This window comes from Patiria miniata, unplaced genomic scaffold, assembly GCF_015706575.1.
Source record: "Patiria miniata isolate m_02_andy unplaced genomic scaffold, ASM1570657v1 HiC_scaffold_29, whole genome shotgun sequence".
Lineage (NCBI taxonomy): Eukaryota > Metazoa > Echinodermata > Asteroidea > Valvatida > Asterinidae > Patiria > Patiria miniata.
The window spans coordinates 25,532,268-25,556,668 of NW_024037068.1; the positions used below are offsets into that span (position 1 = coordinate 25,532,268).

At 41.5% G+C, this 24,401-nt stretch overlaps 1 protein-coding gene across 1 annotated transcript; it reads left to right on the top strand.

Moving 5' to 3' along the window:
* The first annotated feature begins 204 nt into the window (after positions 1-204).
* LOC119735991 (multidrug resistance-associated protein 4-like) lies at positions 205-24,330 on the top strand. Its single transcript, XM_038209975.1, has 28 exons — positions 205-281; positions 623-802; positions 2,071-2,181; positions 2,418-2,538; positions 3,776-3,988; positions 4,511-4,600; positions 5,476-5,639; positions 6,121-6,246; positions 6,659-6,908; positions 7,825-8,175; positions 9,215-9,304; positions 10,280-10,471; positions 10,786-10,967; positions 11,064-11,160; positions 11,452-11,625; positions 11,746-11,883; positions 13,257-13,343; positions 14,256-14,460; positions 14,831-14,910; positions 15,109-15,259; positions 15,774-16,004; positions 16,843-16,949; positions 17,423-17,614; positions 18,010-18,165; positions 22,497-22,586; positions 22,929-23,101; positions 23,524-23,629; positions 23,848-24,330. The coding sequence occupies exons 1-28, from the start codon at positions 217-219 to the stop codon at positions 24,004-24,006; spliced, it is 4,281 nt and encodes a 1,426-aa protein (XP_038065903.1). The 5' UTR covers positions 205-216; the 3' UTR covers positions 24,007-24,330.
* The last annotated feature ends 71 nt before the right edge of the window (positions 24,331-24,401 follow it).

A 24,401-nucleotide genomic window follows, 5' to 3' on the forward strand; every position in this document is an offset into this window, starting at 1 on the left:
ACAATAGCGTGCACAATGGTTTTTCCATTGTAGGTGCCCTCATGAGTGTACAGCTACTGATCACGTGCACGAATTCGTCGAAAAATTCTTTAAAGAAGTCGTAATTAAGTTTCGTTTGAAAACAACAGGGGGCGCAATTCATATTCAAAGGTGAGTCACATAAGTGACTTCCCGCCTCGAAACCATACCAACATCATTGGCTGGTACCAGGGGCTGATGGGGGCGCTGTTCAGAACCGACAGTTATGCACAACTACCAAAGTTTTGCCTTTCTCGGGAACGGTAAGACATAAAGCTTTGTTTCCTTTTCAACCATACGTTTTAAAAATAGTTGAAGTTAACTTTCCGGAACATGAAATATTCGGGGATTTCAGGCCGTAATGTCCCTTTAATTATCAATTTTATACTCTGGACCAAAGTCCTGGATACATCATTGTGCATATGTCAACTGTATTACACTTGAACTCTGTATTATGGGAAACAAGTGTACACGTATTGGTTACCTTATCTTTGTGCAATAACACCAAGGGAACGTACGTTTCACTGCAAAGAATAACTGTTACCAACAAGCACCACTACTGCTACAATATACAATAATAATTATTCGCATGTCATATTGCAAGCACCGTCATGGCGGCCCATAACGTCGACGTTTCGTCCAAAACATCGGGTTACGACATCAAACCTAGACATGTTTCAGATTTCGCGCAGACTGAGGATGAGCCCGTCAAAGCCCCCTCCGGAGTCAGAAGACCGCCACACCCCATGAAGACAGCTGGTCTCTTCTCAAAATTAGTATTCTTGTAAGATAAGTTATGCACCCTTTTATACCTGCACATACACCACATCAGGCCATCAGCCTGGGGGTTTGGTCGGTATCAAATCAGGACATAAATTATTATAGTGAGCATGCGCAAGGTGTACCGCCCTTAGAGTGGTAACAAGCATTTTGATGGACATTTTGAGAAAAAAGGTGATAACACCCAAAAGCTGCCACCGCTGCAATGCTATCACATATTTTCCAACTCCGGAGGTGTATACATTGCCAAAAATCGCTATGACGATTATTCCCCTCATTTGATACCGGTGGCCAAAACAATGGACCGAGGCTGATGGCCTACGTATCCCGTAGGCCTGCACAATGACGCGCCACTTCATTTCGTACAGTGTTTTTCTGTTACCGTAAACTGTAACCTTCAGTCAGTTAGTGAATGTGATTCTGAAGTGGAGTTTGTTTCTACCGATTTGCTTTAACATACTGGGGCATTTTGTGTTTTGTTGAAAATCTTAAGCGTATTTTTTTTAAGTTAAAAACCTTTTCAGCAATTTTCTGGTATAAAATACATATTTATAAGCAAATTATACATAACAATTTTTTGACGATATATCTTCTGATCTGTATCTGTATGGTTACGTTGCAGAAACCTATTCAGGCATTATCGCAATGGAGTATAGGTACTCAAGGCACTAGGAGTTATGTATATTATTAGATGAATGAAGTACATGAGAAATATGAGACCCATTATGTAGCACCTTATAAGGGTTTACAAGGCGCTGCGGCCACTGTCAGGACGGGGCGAACCCCTTCTCTTAGTGACAAGTTTTAATGGGTTCTTTAACGTGCATTACACAACACACGGGACCTACGGCTTTATGTCCCATCCGAAGGATGAAGCAGGAATGGTTAAGCCTTGCTTAAGGGCACAAGTGTCCGCCGGCGGGCTTGACCCACGTCACTGTTGCCTCTGAAACACCAGAATATGAGTCCGGTGTTCTTAACCGCTAGGCCATGACACTCCACTGATTTTTTTTTCTGTCTAAAACCATCATAACTGTAAGTCTTAGACAATCCGCCAGGAACAATTACCCTTCCGTTTTGATATGCTAGTTGCTGCTGCCTTGATTTGCATTTCACTGAGAAAAAAAAAAACAATTCAGTAATTCTACATGGAAAGTAAGCAAATACTAAATCAAACACAAAGTGCGCATTAAATACTGACACAATCACGTATTGTAATGTTCATAACCTCCTTTGCTTTCAATTCCATACATAATCATTTTCTTCTTGAAGCTGGATGTTTAATTTCTTCCGTCGAGGCTACAAGAGACCTCTTGTTGAAACAGACTTGTATGACGTTCTGCCTGACGACTCCGCTGTTATTGTGGTCGGTAAACTCGAGAGGTAAAGTATGTGCCAGTGCAATACCCTATCACAAAATAAAATGTATGCAACAAAGTGTCAATAGTCTTTGAGCACACTAAGGGCTTTCAGATCAATGACAATAATATGAACAAGTACATCTACATCTGACTAACTATGGAGAGTGAAAACAATATGATATTTTACTATTGTAAATCTTAATTGTATGTTATCGTGGGTATGTCAAGTATGATCTTTGGAATCCCTTCTCCATGCAGGGAGTGGAATAAAGAAATTAAGAAAAGTGAAGCCACGGGAAAGCCTTCGTCTCTTCGATGGGCGTTGCTAAGAGCTTTTGGCTGGCATTACATGATACATGGCTTGCCTGCATTCATTGAGGTAACCAAAACCATCTGTTTAGTGTGAATTATTGCACTAGAGATCTGTGGAACTTTTTCAAAAGAAAATAAATGAATATAAAACCGACTCGAAAACGGTCACCAGAAAGTAGAAGTTGTTTTCCTGGACGTCGCCAGGATTTTTTTCCTAGAGGGAGGTGGGGGGGGGGGGGAGTATTTTTCCCCAAAACTTCTTTCGTTTTCTCGACATATTCTTTTTACCGAGCGCGGTCAAGGGAACATTCACCCTAACAGCCCCCATGAAATTAACAGCAACATTTTTGTTCTTGTTTCCTTGTCCCCTCTTTCATCACTTATTGCTTAACAGACGGCATATTTTGCCCGTTTCAAAGCTGACCTGTCCACACTCAAATGCCTTGTCCCTGGAGCAGTGTGCCGAGTCCACTGAACGGTCAAACCAAGGTTTGTCGTTTGGATATCGAGTCACTTTTTTCTTTGAAATGCACAGCTCCTCACACAACTTGATGTAGTCCATTGTGAACTCTGCACATTCATCCAAATCAGCTGCACTTTCTGTAAATAAGACCGATTCAGTTCAAGCAAAACATGCATGCAGTCGCTGAATACCCTCATATGTCCACCTTGGAACAAGGCATTCATCTGGTTTCTGGCGTTTAAGCTGTTGCTTATGTGCTGGAACCAGGAGTTCCACATTATAGTCTGAGTTGCCAAAAGGGGCTCGCTTCAGCGATCTGCAGGCTCCCTTAATTGTTGTACAACAATGGTCCAGGATTATATTTTGGCAAGTTGCACAATCCACATGTTAATAGTACTTGGGTAAACCCTTCTTAAGGTTACAATGATTGGAATCCCCGGGGACAATGAAAATGATGGAGCACAATTTCTACAGCGATTTATGAACTGTATTCACTCTGAGGTAGGTATCGCTGCTAATACGATGATGGTTGCCGTGGCCAAAGGGCCGATGGATAATCAACGATATTTTCCTTAAAAATGGCAGCGGGGATTCCGCAAAAAAAAGAAGAAGTTATAATCCACCCCTACAATTTGTTGTCAGGAATGGGTCTTGTGTTTGTACATGTTTGAATACAAATCACTACGGACAATATTAAATGCTGTTTACATTATAAGAAACTTTTAAAAGGTTGTTTCAACAATAAATCGTAAATTCGTATATTCAACCCGTGTTTCGTTTATTCTGATATCTGTCTTACTTCTCATACATGTATTTTGGATGTGGATATTATCAACATTAGGTCGTCTTGAAGATGGCCCAGCCAGTGATGCTGAGTCGTCTTGTTCTGTACTTCTCCACGGACCTCGTGTCGACCACGGAAGCCTACTTGCAAGCATTGGGCATGTCCTTGTCTTCCCTGCTCATACTTATAGCCAGCCATTTTTGCTACTTCGGCTATTGGATCACAGGAATGAGGCTAAGGACGGCCTGCTCGGGTCTCATCTTCAGAAAGGTGATTCAAGATTTCAAGTAGGAAATTGGAGCATGGGGTGAAACCAACATGGAGTAAATCCAGCATGGTGTAATACCCTATAAGGCCTACCGTTCAATCAGTATAAGGTACTAATCCTCCTGCTATTTAAGAGGTCACAAACGGTCAAAATGTTTCTATCTCACCTCCTGGCATACTGTGTACAGACCAACGGGGGTTGACTAAAATTGACCCAAGTAATAGCAAGGTTCACAATGCATGTTTTCATTGGAGGGCTAAGGTGACAATACAAACCAAAACCCCATCATGTTGTCAAATACAAAAGATGACAGCACCAGTAACAAAAAACGCGCCCATACGTAGCAAACTCAGAGCACAGGATTACTCCAGCGATGCGTATTCATTCAATTAGTAATCTCAGCAAGGATATCTTAAGCACGATATGATATTGGTAAGAGGATCCTCGCAGTATTCTCACATTTTTATGTCCTTATAAAGTACAAGTGTTATAGCTAATACTTTTTTCCCTTCTCAATATTGCAGGCCTTAAGACTCAGCAACCTAGCTTTAGGAGAAACGACAATCGGTCAACTGGTCAACATCTTATCCAATGACGTCAACAGATTCGATTTGGTAGGTGCCCCCCCCAAAAAAAAAAAAAAAAAAAATCAAAAAAACGCGTGTGACTGCCAGTGGGACTTACAATTATCCACGATACTCCATAGTGGAAACTGTTTGTGTTGTAAAACTGTGGTGACAAATTGAGCAGAAATTGAATCCTCTGATAATTATTTGGGTGTGACCAATATATCAACTTGATACTGTAAAGAACACTTTGGAACCAATGTGATGCGAAGTGATGCAGCGAAGCTCGTCCGTCGTGCAATACTTGATTCACAGAGTATTCATTGAATTACATTTTTTGTTTCATGCAAGTAATGAATTTTAATTATCAACTCATTTGCGTATTCTCTTTAATGAGCAGTGCAGGCAAAGAAAACCTATTTTATACCCAAAATTACCCAGGTGCTATCCGAGAGTGTCGACGAAATGTATTCGAAAATCCTCCCGTTTCGGTCAAGTGACACTAACGGCTACGTACTACCCCTTATATTCATCAGAAATAGTCAGAATATTTTGGTCTGGTAAGCAGACTAAAAGCCGTCGATCATAGGTACTATCGGACTATAGGTGTTGCTCTTCATGGCATAACAATGCCGACAATCGCGCGACGTTCAAAAAACACTCGTGAAAAAAATGTTGTTGGACAGGATAAATTATCCTTACTTGTTGGCTACACCACTTCGATGAGACATTGTGTGAGCATTTAATGTAACATTCTGACTGTTAACCAGGTACTGTGTCATCGTGCACCAGATGTAATAGCAACTCTAAAGTCAAAACGGATATCAATCGATCAACCCCAATCGATCCCACATACTTTCCCCATTTCGTATGTCAGAAGTTGCTTAATAATGAATCAAGCTGCCTCGTCTCCTTCTTGTTAGGCTTTCCGGCTCCTCCACTACCTCTGGATAGCTCCTCTACAGCTGACTATCGTGGTCGCCCTAGCCTGGAGAGAGATCGGAGTGTCTTGCCTTGCCGGGACTTCCATTTTGATCTTCATGGCACCCCTCCAAATTTACATTGGGAAACTAGCTTCCAAATTTAGGTAATCCTGGGTGCATTCAGAAACCTATCGTGATATTCCTTTTGACTTATTCTTGGGTAAACTGTCGATCAGATAACCATTGGGATAATGTTTGCTTATAAACGGCAGTTTTAGACCCCCCGTTTCAATTGGTATTTTAGCAGTGTCAAATATTGCCTTGAGAATGCTCGCTATTACTAGCATAGTACCATTAATCACCACTCGGTGCAACAGCTATTACACTACCACTACACCTGACTACACCTTTCAGTATAATATGGTACCAATGTCTTCGAAGTAAGCAATTGTCTGGTATGTGCATATTTTGTTATACAAACCCTATACATAGTGAAATGTTTTGTTACAGAAACCAATAACTTCATACTCTACTAACCTCCAATGCATGAAGAGTGTTTCTTTTTTTCATTTGAAACTGCAAACGACCTCAATAAAGTCCCCAGATCTTTGCAGAAAAGTTTATATTGTGCTTTCTCCCTTTCAGATCCAAAACGGCCTTGTTGTCGGATGCAAGGATCCGCATCATGAATGAAGTGATATCTGGCATACGCGTCATCAAGATATACGCGTGGGAACATTCGTTTGGAAAACTGGTCGCCGAAAGCCGAGCGTAAGTTGAATTCCCTCTTCCAAGATTTGCTCAGAGCAATGGCAGATCCACAACCAAATTTCGGGGGCAAAGAGGTGTGCGTAACTGGTGGCTTGCGAGGAAGATTTTAGTTCATTTCCTCAAAAATAAGATGGATATGAGGGATTAAAGTCAATGAGCTTACCTGTTGACAAGGCTTGTTTTCAACTGTCTGTGGCCTCTGGCTGCTGTGAGGAGCCCTTTCGGCCTTTGCCAATTCCTGTCAGTTCAGGTGATTATTTAGAACTGGCAGACCTACCGAGTACACACTCGGTAGGTGTTCAAATTCACGATGGTCAGACGATTGGCAAATAAACCGGTTTTCCCAAATGAGTACTCTGCAGAATAAAAAGCATGGTTTTTCGTACATAGTTTTGCTTCTTTCTGTCTACAGAAAGGAGGTACGAAAGATTTTACACAGTGCCTATTTGCACGCAATAATTGGAGCCCTCCGGTTCGATGGCGCTCTGTTGACGACATTCATCACATTCATCGTCTACGCCTCTCTGGGAAATCCTGTCACGCCCTCTAAGGTCTTCCCCGTGCTCGCACTGTTCTACAGCGCCAGGATTTGCCTGTCCAACCATTTCCCATTCGCGATCATGCACGGGTCGGAGGGACTCGTCTCCATTCGAAGGATTCAGGTGAGAATTGCAAAGAGAAAATCCTCACGCCGGCGAATTAACCCTAAAAGGGCCGGGGGGGGGCGGAATCCGCCCCCCCTCAACATTTTCCGTGATAGCCTCTAAAAAAAAATTTGTCGTGACCCGAGCTGTTATGACTTTTTAGCCTCGAGCTTTGCGCATCTTTTGATACCAAAAACATAAAAATAGGACCACGGGTTGCCGCGTAGTGAAAAATTTTCCGGCGCTACACGCCGTGAAAACTGAATTTTCGCATATACGTCGTGTACACAGAGCAGAATTGCCATTCGTACATATGAATAATTAATTAGCCATAATTCCAAAACCTTTAACCTATAGTCATGAAATTCTTGGGTAAGTCAAGGAATAGTTGCTCTATGCATGTATCGAGTTTCAAAATTTTTCGTCACTCGATGGCCGAGATCTTAGGGGGGGGGGGCCGAATCCGCCCCCCCCCCCCCCCCCCGGCTGAGAGATGGTCAAAATAACCCGGCCCCTTTAGGGTTAAGACTATAATGAACCGAGTCTCAATAAATGAAGCTCAACTTTCTAAATTGTCGAGTTCCCAAAGTGTTCCCCGTCATTGGTGGTTGTTGGCTTCCAACCGTTCAGAGTACTTGACTCCATTCAAAGACTTCGGGTGATAAAGACCTTGATGAACAGTTACACTTGAGATAATTACAGTAGACTCTTAATAAAAACAATGTTAATACAGATTCATGTTATACATGTGTTACAACCATAAGCCTTTGGTCGCGGCTGTTAAAATTATCTGCACGGTGAACAGGACCCGCATTCTAGTAAATACAACACTCTGAATTACATGTAACACACCCTAGGTCCGGCGTGGTATGCTGTATACAAAAGAAGGTGTCTTTCATAGTGTCTATAGTTATACTTGTTTGCTTCTGACCAGATGTTTTTGCTGATGGATGAGCTGCAGAGACACGTAAACGAGCCTAATACGGACGTCATGGATGATATTTTCCTGGAAGAGCAAACGGCCCTATTGGACGAGATCAAAGCAGATGATACCTTAAAGAATGATAAGTTGGACATTTCAGAGCATCCAGAGAGCGCACAAACAAACAGAACGAATAGTGTGATTGAGTCTGCGGACAATGGTGAGTTGCTTGACTACCTTAGAACTGCCGTAAGCGAGGAAGAGGAACCAGTCGAGACTAATCCTCATGCGAACAAGCTCAATACTGAGACAGACGTACGGGCCCGGATTGTCGTGGAGAATATGTACGGATCTTGGAACAAGGTAGAGTTGCCTTTAGTAATAATTATAATATTGTCGATAATCATACACGTCGGGAAACATTCATATAGACTTGTGCACTGAAAAATAATTCGCTTTTTCCCACCCCTAACCCCAATTTCCCTCATAGTAACGCCTTTTTTGTATTTTTTTTACTAATTGGAACATGAGCAATCGATCCAGCGTGTTTGCGACACTGAAATATTGCCTCTCAATAGGAGCTGAGGCATTTAAAAGACGTTGAAATTCCACACGTCTCCTAATGGTAAACCTCCCACGCTGAAGTGTGGACCTAAATGGTATAATTGCGATAGTATTACTAGCAACCCCAATAGGTGGACACTTCATAGACTTGTGCACAAAATTACCCTAGCCCTAACCTTAGCCCTAACCTTAAACCCTCAACCTTAAACCATAAACCCTATCCCTAGCACTGGTCCAAATGGCGATTTTAGGGAATAGGGCGACAGTACTTGATCTGTCGCCCTTATTAGTTTCATCGCCCTATTATACAAAAAAGTCGACCCAACCAAGAAAATGTCCATATCACCATAACGGGTATTTATAAAGCGCACGTATCCACCAGTAAGGCGCTACATCATTATTATCCTGCTCGTTTGGCCAATGAAATATTCCAAATACCATAAGAGCTCCATGTGGAGTATACAGCTCGATGCTGCCATTTAGGCGCAAAGCAGCCAAAATCTACCACTATAACAATCTCTACCCTCAAAAGTACCCATTTACTCCGGGATGGAAAAAAGCAATAATTGACAAAGTGCCTTGCCCAAGGGCACAAGCACCATAGCTGCAGGCTGGACTCGAACCCACAACATGCAGAAGTACCCGCAGACCACAAATTCAATGTCTCAGGCCAGGTGGAGACCACGGCACTGCAGTATCGCCATAACATTGTCCGATGGAACGATGGAAGTAAAATTCGTGTCATCGTTGTTTTTCCACGAATTCTTTATTCGATTCAAAGTAAAAATGTCGTGTAAAACACAGTCAGATATAAAATTGTTTTTAACTCAATCAAAAGGACACCAGGAACACAGTGCTACAAGACGTCAGTTTCCGAATTCAACCAGGGGAGTTGCTTGCAGTCATTGGGCCTGTTGGGTGTGGCAAGGTGAGTAAACCAAATGATTCGAATCCGGTGAATCCTTTCTTAGACATATTGTGGTGGATTCTCCTCGAACCGGAGACCTACAAGCAGTCTAAAGGCTAAGGGATGCAAGTTCGTTTTGGTGAAAGTTTACCACCGAAAGAACTGATTGGCTAACTCTGCCTAAATAAGTCAAATAGGCACTGCATGACACCTGGATTCGGACCACAACAATGGAAATATAGTTAATTGAATCAACAATTGCCTTTTCGGATAATGGATAATGAATTTCACATGACCTGATTGAGCTTCTTGGATAAATCAATTTATTACTCCGACGTCCCGTTGATCCGACGTCCCAGTGGTCCGACGTCCCAGTGGTCCGACGTCCCATTGGTCCGACGTCCCATTGGTCCGACGTCCCATTGGTCCGACGTCCCATTGGTCCGTTGAAACATTACTGTGTAGTTCCACTGGTTCAGGTTGATTGACCCTAACCTAAACCCTTACCCTAACCCTAACCCTATGGGGCGTCGGACCAATGGGGCGTCGGGCCAATGGGACGTCGGACCAATAGGACGTCGGACCAATTGGACGTCAGACTATAGAGATGTCCCCTTTGCTCCACCCTGTGACATTGCTCACTGGGGAAAATTTCCCTACATTGCGCTAGTCTCCTAACCAGTCTACATGTGTGTCGCACTTTTGCCACATATTTACTTTACTCTTCATTTTGGTGTGTGTAGTTCAACTTTCAATTTTTACAGGTGAGGTAAGCCGCTCACATCCTGTTTAAGTGGTTATGAGATGCTCGAAGTGTTCTCCTGTTCTCCAGATTCTCCACAATTTCTCTTGACTGGTAGAGTCAGTCAAAGACCGATTAGATAGTTATGATTGCACTCTTGTGTTAGGCCCCCGCTTGTAAAACGTCAATGAATACACGAAATGAACAGATATAGGCGTCACAATCTCAAGTGTTTATTGTTTTCTTCCTGACAGTCTTCGCTTCTGGCTGCCTTACTGGGAGAGATACCTACTGTATCAGGAGTTAACGTCTTGAATGGTCGGGTTGGCTACACGGCTCAACAGCCCTGGATCCTTTCTGGCTCGCTAAGAGACAACATCCTCTTCGGCAGCAAATACAAGCAGGCCAAGTACCAGCGAATCATTAAACATTGTGCACTAACCAGAGTAAGTATGTTGGGAGCATTGAAAGTGGCGCTGTTCAATCGCTGGTGATGTTTGCATGACACTTCTTTGGTTTTCCAAATCTTGACTTCGTCTACAGTCTCTGTTCTAGGAGATTTGGGGGCAATTTCTTGAGAGATTTGAGAGACTTTATATTATGCCGCGTTTTGCTTGGGACAACATTGAACTATGTCATCCCGGGACAAAGGTTAAAGAAAACTCTCACGTTGTCTTGACAATTCAGGTTTATTGATAATTCCTAAGCCACAGATGAAAACTCGAGGCTGATACCAAAACTTGAGCTTCTTTTTTTACAGGATATCGAACTGCTTCCTGAAGGTGACCTGACGCTGGTTGGTGAGCGTGGTGTGACCCTTAGTGGAGGTCAGAGGGCAAGGGTTAGCCTCGCCAGGGCCTTGTACAGTGATGTCGATGTGTATCTACTAGATGATCCTCTGAGTGCAGTGGATCCGGCAGTTGGTAGACACCTCTTTGAAAAGTGAGAATATCTACAATAAAAAAACACACCAAATCTACCTATTTTTAAAGAAACATTTCATTATCTTGAGACGTAACGACCCTTTGTCTCCCATAGGTGCATTCTCCATGAAATGAGGGACAAAGCTGTGATCATTGTCACCCATCAGCTTCAATTCATTGACAAGGCTGACAAGATTCTCATCCTTCAGGAGGTAATTAAATAAAACGACCTCTAAAATATATATTTTTTGGCAGCCGCCTTCATTTCGCAGCGTTTCCGGAGATAATCCTACATTAACTTAGTTCACATTATTTGAGGATATCCTCTTTGAGTAGCTGTATAAAGTGATAGTACATGCTGCAAAGCTGTATTGAGAATTATTATTTTATAGAATCAGTTCACTGCACGTTAATAACGTCAGTCTTGAAAGAAAAGAAATGACAACATTATTTTCTTCTGAAAGGTGGTTATTGTTTTAAGACATTTGTCTCTTGTCTGAAAGGGCAAGGTGGCTGGATACGGAACCTACAAAGAGCTGCAGGAAGACGGCATGGACTTTGCATCCCTTTTGAAGAAGAAATCTGAAGATGGTGATTACGATGGAGAGGATAAGCAGGATGTAAATCCGGAACGACTTGACGACAAGGTGTCCATCTGTTCAGATGACTCGGATGGGGTGCGTTTCTTTGGTTCATGCTCAAAAACTATTCGCAAGTGGATTCCTTCTAAGCATACAATCTAAATGGAATTCATTGATATGATATTACATAAAATGATGCATTATCTAATTGCTTAGGTTGAGACACCTGTTGGTATCGTCCCGGAGGAGATGGCGGCCGGCACTGTGGAGTGGATGGTGTACATCCGGTTCCTCGTAGCGGCTGCAGGGGTCCCCTTTGCGCTCGTCTGGGTCATTGTCGTAGTCGGTGCACAGGTAGATTCTAAATCGCCAGGATAAAAAAAGAAGAGCCTGCTTCTGCCGCCCCAAACTCAATACTAGTCGTGAGGTTTTTTTGTATAATCTGTTTACTTACTTTCATAAAGGAAGTCATTCTAAATCATAAGTAAGCTTGGAAATAATCTGTTGGCTTACTATGGTACACCGTTGATGGACAACATGGTTACCATTGATACTGTGGCGGGGATCTCCCCGGGCCAAACCTAAGTTCGTTGGGACCAAGTCTGACACCTATTAGAGTGTAGCTGATCTTCCCGAACGCAAGCTTTCCCAAGACGAGAGACCACTCAGAGCGACCTCAAGGCCTAGGGAGCAGGTCCGTTTTGGAGGAAATATACCGCCGATTATGATGATTGTGATTACCCACTGTTAATTGCACAATAAACCAACAACAAATACACCTGGACAACAGGATTGTCGGCACAACAAATATGAACGTAATTTATTATACAATAATCAAGAAATAGGCAGTAGTGATTGAGTTTTGATGGGGTTGTTAATTATCAGGGTCACTTAATTACACTTGGGAGTTAACTGACAGCTCAACTAAGCAGCAACGCGCACAGCTTGAACAATGCGCCCAATGTAAACAAGGCACTGCTAAGTCAACAATGTACACTACGGTAAACAATGCACACCAAGTCAGCAACGTTCACTCAGTAAACAATGTACACTAAGTAAACAATGCACACCAAGTTAGCAACGTTCACTCAGTAAACAATGTACCTAAGTAAACAATGCACACCAATGTAAATAACACACGCCAATGTAAATAACACACGCCAATGTAAGCAATGCACGCCAATGTAAGTAATACACGCTGTCAGCCTTAACCTGATTTACGCCTTACCCATGCAAAATAGCGTCAGCATCGTTCCGTACATTCACTTGTACGGCTGCGCGTCAGCATCACACAGCGTAACTTCAGCACAGTCAGGGCCAGCGCCTTACACAGTGCGCGTCAGCATTACCTAAAACACAGAACGCGAGCAATACACGACCGTACCGTCCGCTGTCCACAGCACAACACCTTCGCGCGATCACGTGAATAGCCCTCACGTGAACAAGCATACGCCGTACAAACACATATGCATGTACTAAACCTATGGGCCTTAGGCAACCAATAGCGTACGCGCATTCAGCCACTAGGCTCTTACGCTCCGCCCAGTCACCAACACACAGTGAATTTACGTTAGTGCAATAGGGATGACGTTGTAAATAAACTAGCTATAAGTCCCTACACTTTCCGTTACAATACTGTGTTTGTTTGAAAATAACAAACATAAACGGCATTCTATAGAATTGGCTCATCTAGGCTACAGTTTCTGCTTCTCTGCTTTTGGTTTAAGGCATTGCTTTCTTACGCGGATGTCTGGCTAGCGATGTGGACAAACGAAGAAGAGAACGATCTGGTGGACAGAAATATTACCAGTCAGGTTGGTTGACGGTTAGGATCAGTATCAGGAAAGGTATGGCGTACCTAGGCATTTACTAAAGTGCACTTGATCAGTCCAGTCCAGTCCAGTCCAGTCCAGTCCAGTTCACTTCACTTCACTTCAATTCAATATTACATTTATTACCATACTAAAAAATAACATAATAGAAAGCAGAATACAATATTGTGGAGGCACAATCCTAATAAGCCAAGGCTTGTAGCGGAGTGCCTTTAGAAACGAGAACAAAGACATGAAATAATCAAATAGTTAGTTAATTAAGTCAAAGACAAAGATAAACAAGGGGACAAAGTATTCTGACCAGAACTTAGATCAAGAAAAATGACTGGGGAAAAAAACCCATAAAAATAGCGAAAAGAGATGGCAACGCTGGAGAACAAGCCAAAGGAGGAAAAAAAAAACAATCTATGCTTCATATTGGGAGATAAGATACTCTTTGAAGGAGTTCTTAAAAGAGCCCATGGAGGTTTTGGACTTGATTGGTCAATGCTATTCAAAAGACTGGGACCGTAGAAGCGAAGTGTGTTCTTGTACTGAGATGTGCGCGTGAAAGGTATGTATAGGTTGGTGTGTGATCTACTCAAGATACGTGCAGTTACATTGAAAAGGACAGGAGTTTTGAAAGCTAGCGAGTAGGCGCAAACTTTAATTCTGGGGTTTTTTTTTTTTTTTACTTGATCCCCCAAGAGTTCAACTGTCTGTGTAGACTACTCACGAGAGCAAGGGCGCCTCGAAGAACGTAGCGATGACATTGAATGCAATTCCAATCAGGCCTGAAAAAGTGATTATTGTAACAAACGATTACTCAAATGTTAGTAATGTGACAGGTAACACCTCCAAAAACGCTTGGCCTAGCTTACTGTGTTTTTTTTTTTCATTTTGTCCTCTTTGCAGTATTATCAGGACGGTACGGAGTACGGCAACCGGTCATACTACATCAGGATATACGCCATCTTGTGTGGAGCTACCACCGCCGCCTCGTTTCTTCGGGCCTTTCTGTTCTATCATGTCTTTGTTACGGCATCAAAGGCTCTTCACAACCAGATGTTTGAAGCTATCATCAGAGCGCCCATGCAGTTTTTTGATACAAATCCCGTGGGTGAGACACTGTCATAATCAATCACCGCGTTGGTCAAGTGCAATCGGTATCCTTGAAGGCAATGAGAGGTTCATGTTTTTGTAGTTTACATTTAAACAAAGAATTTTGTGCGTTATATATGTACATCATCGAGGCCCTGAGTTTGTTCAATCATACTGCAGGGCCTGCACACATACCCACATCACAGTTGGATGGATCATTATTAGACATTCGTGTGCACCGAATGGGCACGTGATCTGATTCGGGCTCTACGCCAACCTCGAAGGGGTTCATGGGAGATCTTTGATACCACATATTGCCTGCACGGTGGCAAAATGTAAACATCCTGCCACTAATGCATGGACCCGATGGATGTATATTTTGGTTTCAGGTCGGATTCTGAATCGCTTTGCTAAGGATATCGGCTACATGGATGACGTTTTGCCATCCACATTCACCGAATTCCTTGAGGTAAAGTACACATTGCACAAACAATATTATCTGTATATTAAAAAAAAAAAAGTTGCCTTCTAATGACAATTTCTAACCAATTGTATTTACTTAAATATTGATTCTCTGAGTATCTTGAAAAGTCAATCAAAATACCTGATGGTCAATGCCTCCATTTCCTGTTGTTAATTAATGTCATTGTTTCATCTTCTTCTCCAGCTTTCTTTAGGTGCGATTGCAACTGTCATCGTGATCTCCATCTTCAATCCTTTTTGCCTCGCTTTCACATTGCCGATCGGAGTCGTCTTTCACTTCACAAGGAAGTACTACCTAGCCTCCTCTCGAGACGTTAAAAGATTAGAAGGAAAAGGTAGGCCAGTCTTGAACGTTGAAATGCATGATCACAAAACCACATGTAAAATGATGTACAATGGAGAAAATACCTCTGTCACAGTTAGTAACGTATCCAGCAGGGGGAAGAAGGCGCAGGAAAGAGCAGGAAGGAGCATTTCCCTTTGAACTTTTGCTTACTTTTTAAAGAAAAAAATACCATATTTACGCTCCAATTTAAATTTCCAGATAATTTTGAGCTTGGTTTTCAGCAAAATTATGTACGCCCCTTTAGATTAAATATACCATTTGCTCCTTTAAACAAAATTGGGGCCGTTAATTATTTTCTTTTCAGAAACATTACCTGTTTTGTCCCATGGACCCAAACCTGTTTGTTACGGCAATAGTTACTCACAGTTCTTGATGTAGCTTGTCACTAAACCTGATATTCTTTCCTGATGAACTCGTGAGGACTTCAGACATCAAACAAATTTTCAGTTGCGTCTTGTTAATGCGATATTTTGACGGTTAGTTATCATGTGCACCTGTTTCAGCTCGCAGTCCGGTATTCTCCCACCTGTCAGCCACCCTGACTGGTCTGAGTACCGTCCGCGCCTTCAAGGCTCAGCAGCGATTCACTGCGGACTTTGACGGGTACCTGGACGGCCACACTAGGGCATGGTTCCTATTCCTGTCCGCGACTCGATGGTTCGGTATTCAGCTGGATTTCTTGTGTGTATTAGTTATCACCGGAGTCAGTTTGACCTGCATCCTTGCCGCAGATCGTAAGTTAGTAACTACACCTATTATATCAGCCCAGTAAACAGAAGATAATGACATTTAATAATGAGTACACAAGTTTTGCCCGACTTTATCGTGAACTTACAGTGCCTCAATCGTTTGTTGATTCGGATAACAATTTACGAACTTTTAAGAGGAATTCATTCAAGTGTGTAGGCAATTGGTATGTTGGCTAACATTTGAGAGTAAATCCGACTTTATAGGACAAGTTAACCTGGTATAAATCAAGACAATACAGCAGTTGAGGACAATTTCAATATTCATTCTTTTTTAGACTCTTTTGGGGTAAAACTAAACAAAAATGCTTCAAATGTGCTAAGGATTTGCATATACATGTACAATGGCTATTATACACATGTGTATGTACACTGCTCATGTGGATGCGTGTTTGCACAAGTGACACGTGTACAAATACCGACACTGTCACCCAAATGAGCACATTTGAAGAAAAAAAAATACTGTTACCAAGTAAACCCATTATTGTTCGGAATGTAGGGCTTAGACCAATCTACTAACTATTAGGGACAAAGTAATTAAAGAGATGTTAGTCCTTACTTCGTCTTCAAGCTTTGCGCATCCTTTTAATTACAAGAGGTACCATCTAAGAATTGAGCTGACCGCCATCTTGGATTCACCTATAACAGCTTTAGGTAATTAGTAATGATCAAAAGAGAGGGCTATTTCACTTTAGAAGGCGTAGCAGATATGCTACAAACAGCCACATGTGATGAATTTGGTATATTATTGGTTTGAACAAATTGCCAAAGTCCGTGTAGCGGATAACCTGGTTAAAGGAGTACATTCGATATGTTTTCCCCAAAGTTCTTGATCTCAACTCTGGCATTGTCGGTCTCTCCTTGATCTATGCCACGAGTCTCATGGGGGAGTTCCAGTGGGCGGTGCGACAGAGTGCAGAGTTAGAAAACCAGGTACGTCCGTACAGTATTCCCTCTTCCCAACGCCATTCTTCTGGCTATGGCTTTTTTCACCCTGTCTCTTTGCCAGCGCTAAAGCTGTCGACACAAAGTTTATCCCGTGCATTTGGACAAGACCCAAGTCGGATGCGAGACGATCAGCAATCATGGTGATATCATGGTCAGCTATCATGGTCAGCAGAGAGATGTCAGAGGAGGTGATAAACTACAATATTAATCTGGCGACCAACGTTTAGTTTGATTTAGTGGCAAGATTTCATTTCAAAGCGGGACACTTCCAAAGTCGATGCATGCAATTGGGACGGGCTCAAGTGCGTCTATGCAGGACTCGACGACAACATTCGAGCGTTTCATCAAAATTCAGTCTGCTTTGACGTCACAATATTTTGTCGACAGTACAAGCTGAATTTTTTTTAAAGCTATCTGTGTCATCATACACTGACACTCTGTCATTTATGTACATTCAGATGACTTCAGTGGAGCGTGTTTGCCAGTATATCGATATCAAACCGGAGGCACAGTTGCAAACCGATCACATGCCACCTCCAGACTGGCCACAAGATGGCGGCATTACGCTCCAAGACGTCTCTCTGAGATACAGTGATGATGGGCCATTGGTACTACGCGAAATTAACTGCGCCATCAGGCCAACAGAAAAGGTGAGACTACATGTCCATGTATGCAAACGAAGGTTCCACTTTACATGCAAACAAAATGCGAGTCAGAATCAGGCATCAGCCGAGGGATTGGAAGAATGAAGCGTCTACATGAACTTTCCGATGTGATCGATAACCTCAGTCCTATCAATCTTCTTTTTTGTTTTTTATTGTGTTATTATTAAATAAGGATAAGAACGTGTACCAGCATGAATTTTCAAGGAAGGTTGGATAAATTATCTCTCAGGATGACTCAAGACCTCCATCAACTGTAGCTTAGTTTAAGATTAACTGGTTGGAACACATTTGTGTAGAGTGAATTCGACCAAGTTATACCAAGAACAATTTCGAAGGCTTAAAAAAAATCGTCCTTTCACCCATCATATCGCGGCTTTCAGGTGGGCATCGTAGGCCGGACAGGAGCCGGCAAGAGTTCCCTGATGACAGTGTTGATGAGATTGGCTGAGCCCACAGGCACCATAATGATAGACGGTATCAACACAGCCCTGATAGGACTGCATGACCTCCGCAAGAAAGTCTCATTCATCCCACAGGTAATTAAGCCCTTTTCAATCAATCAATCAATCAATCAACATTTATTTCCATAATGCCAAAAGAAAAACAAGACAATGTAACAAAATAAATTAATAAGTAATATAATTAAAGTAATCTTATTCAAAATATACATGAAAATATCTAAGCAAGAAAGGACCATAAAAAAAGGCAATTATGGGGGCATCTTCCGAAGCCGGGGGCTTATATGGCGATGCCTTCACAAAACAAAACCGAAATGACAACTTGACAAATACAGAGACATACAAACAATCGGACAAACGCATATATAATACACATGGGATTCAAACATGATGGATATCATTATATATGGATGCAACAAAAACGATAATGCGATAATCACATTTTCGTGCAACTACATGCAGTCAAAATCAAAAATATACAAATACGTTCAGGTAAACACAAAAACGTGAACAAAAACGAATTGATCACGAAACAAAAAGAACAAACAAGTAGGCAGCCAAATCAAAATTTCTTACGAAAGATAAACAAGATGAACAATCAAATGGCAAAAAAGAATTACACAAAAAAAAATAAACTGTTAAGAGACATTCAAGCAATAGTGAACATATAAACATGCCACTAAACAAAACAAAAAAATAGACATGAAAACAGTATACCTTAAAGAACAACGAGCATATCACATAAAATAATTATTGCAAGGGGACTATAGAAGTAGTATAATAGAAGAAGAAAAGAAATAATTGTTAATCGGAGGGAGACTATGATACGTAGCGGGAGATGAGATATTCTTTGTACCCTGATTTGAATCCGCCCACAGAAGACTTTGTTCTCAAGGCTGTATCTAAGCTGTTCCAAAGACGAGGGCCATGGAAACGAAGAGTGTTCATGTAGAAAGTTGTGCGAGAGAATGGGACATAGAGATTATTTCTGGAACGTGTGTTATATTCATGAATGTCATGCACAGAAGTGAAAAAGGTTGAAAAAACTTGAGGTAAAATTTTGTTAGTGTACTTAAACATGAAAATTCCTGTTTGCAGTTTGTTAATATCCGTGAGCGTTAGTGTGCGAAGTTTTGCAAATAGAGGTGCAGTATGATCGCGTGGTTGTAAGAGGGTGCAGAGTCTGATGGCCCGCTTCTGCATGACAATAAGGGAGTGGAGTTGGTTAGTACTGGATCGTGCCCACACAATATTACAGTAATTAAGGTACGGAAGAATGAGTGTATTGTAAAGAGTGAAAAGAGTTGTTGATGGAAGAAAGGTGCGAAGCTTGGAAAGAACACCTGTATTGCGGGAAACGATTTTGGTAATTGTGGAAATGTGGTCACTCCAGGTAAGGTGATCATTAATCACAACACCTAAGAATTTGGTACTGTGAGCGACCGATATTGGCGTACCATCGATGTAAATAGATGGAAAAGAATCGGGAGAAGAACTGGCTTTTTGAAAGAACAAACATTTTGTTTTGCTTGCATTCAGAGACAGTTTGTTGGCTTTAAACCACGAGGACACCTTGATAAGTTCTGCATTGAGGATATGTATTAGAGATTCAAAATTAGGATTAGAATAGATGATAGTGGTGTCGTCTGCGAACAACAGAAAAGAAAGTAAAGAAGAAGAATTATTCAGATCATTAATATACAGCAGAAAGAGAAGGGGGCCAAGTATGGACCCTTGAGGTACTCCATGCGTAATGTCGCTTCGGCTGGAAGATGTTTTATGGACCACAGTAAATTGCTGTCTGCCCGTCAGGTAGCTCTCAAACCAGTCAAGAGTATGTCCTCTAATTCCATAGTAGTTGAGTTTGGAAAGAAGAATGCCGTGATCGATTGTGTCAAATGCCTTAGAAAGGTCGATGAAGATACCTGCAGTTGAACGTTTGTTGGATAAAGAACTAGAAATAATGTCAGTAAGATGAATCAGAGCCATGTCCGTGGAATGTTGTGGGCGGAAGCCGAATTGCTGATTGAAAAGAATGTTGGAGCGAGACAGAAATTTCGCCAAACGATTATAAACAATTCGCTCAAGAATTTTAGAGAAGGACGGCAGAACAGAAATAGGACGATAGTTATGAATGTCCTCAGAATTGCCAGATTTGTACACAGGTGTAACTTTGGCAATCTTCAGGTTCGAAGGGACAGAAGCGGAGGATAGAGACAGATTGAATATGTGAGCAAGAGGTTCAGCTATATACGTAATGACCGATTTAACAATAGAGGAACGAATGTCATCAAACCCGCAGCTGGTGTCACTCCTGAGTGATTTGCCGATTTCAACAATTTCAGCGGAAGAAGTCGGGCTAAGAAAAAAAGAAGAAGAGTTAGGTTTGTGAAGATAATCATTGAATTGTGAGTTAGTGGGTGGAATTTTGTTAGCAAGTGTAGTGCCTATATTAGTAAAGTAGGAATTAAATGAGTTGGCAATGTCAGCGGGATTGGAGAACACCTGTTGTCCATCTGAGCATTTCTCCGGAAGACCTATATTTTTGCCTTTACCAAGGATTTTATTTATCTCTCGCCAGGTGCTTTTAATATCATTTTCGCACTGATCAAACTTGCTGGTGTAATATTTCGTCTTTGCGAGACGAATAATGGCTGTTAGGCGATTACGATAATTCTTGTAAAGACGTTCATTGGTCGTTGATGGATTCCTTAAGAATCGCCTGTACAACCTATTTTTGTGGTTGCAGGAATTGATGATGGCATTGGTGATCCAAGGTGGCTTGGTCTTTTTATCACCTGTCCTTTTGGTTGTAAATGGAAAATGATAATTGTATGAATCAAGAAAATGGTTCATGAAAATATCATAGGCCAAATCAGCCTGTTGGCACTGAAAAACCTCTGTCCAGTCCATGGACGCGATACCTGCAGTAAAAGAACAAAGATTGCTATTATTGATATCTCTAGTGGTGTAGGTCCTGGACACAGAGTGGGAATCGAGAGAAAGGCAAGGAGTAATTTGAAACAAAGGTAAATGATCGGAGATGTCTGCGCTGAGTATACCTGCAATAATATCACTTTGATCGTTGTTTGTTAGTATCGTGTCAATGAGGGTGGAGCTATGAGGGGTTATACGAGTAGGTCGATCTATCAAGGAGCGAAAGCCATAAGACAGAAATGTATTTACAAAGTCGTCTGTGGGCAGATGCTCTGAGTATCTCAGGAGATCCAGATTGAAATCTCCCATCACGTAGCACAGTTTCCTCTCCGAAGAAATGGAATTAAGACAAGAATCTAAAGATCGTTGAAAGTTATCGAGGTTGGTTCCAGGAGCTCTGTAGACATTTCCAACAATCAAATTACGGGCACAGTTGCGTTCAATTTCGATAAACACACACTCATAGTCATCAGAAGGTGGCATAAGATCATCTCGAATATGGAATCTCAGAGAACAATGGATGAACATGGCCGCTCCCCCTCCAATCTTATTTGAGCGAGATGAATGCACAAGTTTGTAATCAGGCATTGTAATGTATGGCGGAGGAGATTCCCTGAACCATGTCTCTGTAAATCCATAGATGGAAAAGGAACGAGTCAGAGTGGACAGGTAATCTTGAATGTCGTAGAAATGTCTACAGAGACTCCTGGAATTCATGTAAAAAACAGAAAAACAGTTTGCTTTAACTTAGCAAACTGTACACAATTATGTTAAAGCTATAGTCCATCATTTGCAGCCATCCGAAAAGTAACTGGCGTAATTACTGTTGAAAAACAAACTTGGTTGAAAGATAGTAAGGGAACTAAACTCCCTGTGAAATTATTCTTTCTGGGAAGCTGTCATTTTGAAGTAATCAACGAAAGAAGGCATTTCCAACAGTGATTCTTAAGAAGCACCGTAGGAAATTTAAATTAGTTGTTCGTTTTGTTATTCAGCGCAGCGCGCACAAGTATTGGAACGACGCACACGCGCGCGCGGTTGTTATAATTCGTCGGATCAGTGCGCGACGCCGCGTATAGCTGCAATTCAAAAGAATTCAAAACATGATTCAGTAACTTTTGATTTGAAATTGAGATCTTAGAATGCTGCTTTTTCGGAATGTACAGCTGAAGCTTAGCTGAAACTTCATCAGGTTAGTTGCTCAGTATCCTTCACTAGATTTTGAATACTTTTGTTGCTTCAAACGAACAAAATGCACTAATTACAAATGATGGACTATAGCTTTAACAAAAGTGAAATAATCTTCTCGAGTAGGCTGCAGCATGTGTTTTGCTAGTTTTCTGGAACATGTTGAAGATTAGTTCTTTGTTAACGTCAAACATAATGTGTACCTATAAACATTATAGAATAGTTCGTGATATCGTAGATATCATTTTTCGTGTAACCTTGTTTTGTTTCTCTATGCCCAAAAGGACCCAGTTCTATTCAGTGGAACACTTCGCAAGAACCTGGATCCTTTCAGTGGGCACTTTGATTCTGATATATGGAGGGCTGTTGAAGAGGTATGTTATGTGTTCTGCTGTCGACTATACTCTGTTTATTCATTCAGACTTGTGAGATGACACAAAACATATAATTGCAGCTGTACAATGTTCCTTTTTCTCGCACATGGCTGTCGCTTGGTATCAATTTCAGCAGTTGATAGTCTAAAAACGTAAACCTACTAATTCATTATTCCAAGGTTTCCATCGTTGATGGTTTTACACGCATCGGGGCTTAAACGCTGTTACAAATCTTGCAACAGACAAATCTCTGGAAGATTGGGAATCTTAGAAAACTAGAAGTGGCTACATCTGGATATGATATCCACTCTTACGAGCGCCTTTTTGTGTCCCATATTAAAGGTTGAGTTGAAACCAGCGATTGAGGAGCTACCGGACAAGTTGGAGGCAGTCTTGACCGAGGGAGGCACTAATTTCAGTGTGGGTCAGAGGCAGCTACTCTGTCTGGCTAGGGCTATCCTACGCAAGAACAAGATCCTCATAGTGGACGAAGCCACAGCCAATGTGGACATCAGGTGAGTGTACATGCTTAGAAATTATCGAGCAACAGCAACTCCCGCTTTAATTAAATAAATGGCATTATCCACATGGTTAATTATACAGACAATCCGATAACCCGTACATAAACCACTGGAGCTTTACTCTAACCCTGAAACAAATCTAGGAAAGACCACTTCATTACCGTGTTCCTATCTTGCACCAGCACCTGTTTTACAGGGTACATGTTGAGTTGAAGAGCTTAGTCATTTTTCTCTGCGGGTATAGACGCATACCATTTATGGTCAAAGTGATATAATCTGCGGTTGTTTTAGTTCTGATGGAAAATTAAAGACGGCAAAACCCTCAGTCATATTTGGCAGCAGTTTGAAGTGATCTTAATATTGTCATATAAATAATGAAGTTTCTATTATATTATTTATTTCATTCAATCAAACAGAACTGACCGTTTGATTCAAGCAACCATCAGACGGCGGTTCAAACACTGCACAGTTCTGACAATAGCTCATCGTCTCAACACAATCATGGATTCGGACAAAGTTATGGTAAGATTAAATGTTATGTAAGATTTTATTATAATCGAGTTCTGATTGACCAAGTACAAAAAGTGTTCTTACATTAGTAATTCATTGTGAGGTGATGTGTCGTATTTATCTATCCTAAATATTTTCTTAAATCATTAATACTTTCAGAAAGTGATGTATTTTAATTCCCCAGGTGATCATTAAGTCTTGTTGTTGTTGTTGTTGTTGCTGTTTTTCAGGTGCTTGACGCAGGGCAGCTCATCGAGTTTGACGAGCCTTACATTCTGCTTCAGAAGGAACACGGTATCTTCAGCAAGATGGTGCAAGAGACCGGCAAGGCAGAGGCAGTCAAACTCCTGCAGATCGCCAGAAAGACATCAACGACCCTGAAGACTTAAACAAACCCATGTATCCCTTGACACATTTGACATCAACAAATAATTAATGTAAGATTTACAGTCGAACTGAAAAAAAACGAGATGTGAACGAATTTGATTTGCGAGAAGATTTTATTGTCTTTAATAAGGAAGTTTGTCGTATTTGAACTTCTGGATTGTGTTAGAGTTTGGAAGAGGTGTTTGAGAATGAACGATCCCCCATTGGCGATAGTTCCAGAGAATAGTCAACTGTGTTGTTTAGCTCAACGAGTGATGCGTGATAGTCTGTACTGTTGTCTGTATGTACTGAACACCCTAGGACATAACAGAAAACAACGCCCCCCCCCCCCCGGGCTGACCTAAAAGCCACATCCAATCCCTCTGGTGGTGAAATAAACAATAAGTGGTTGTAAATA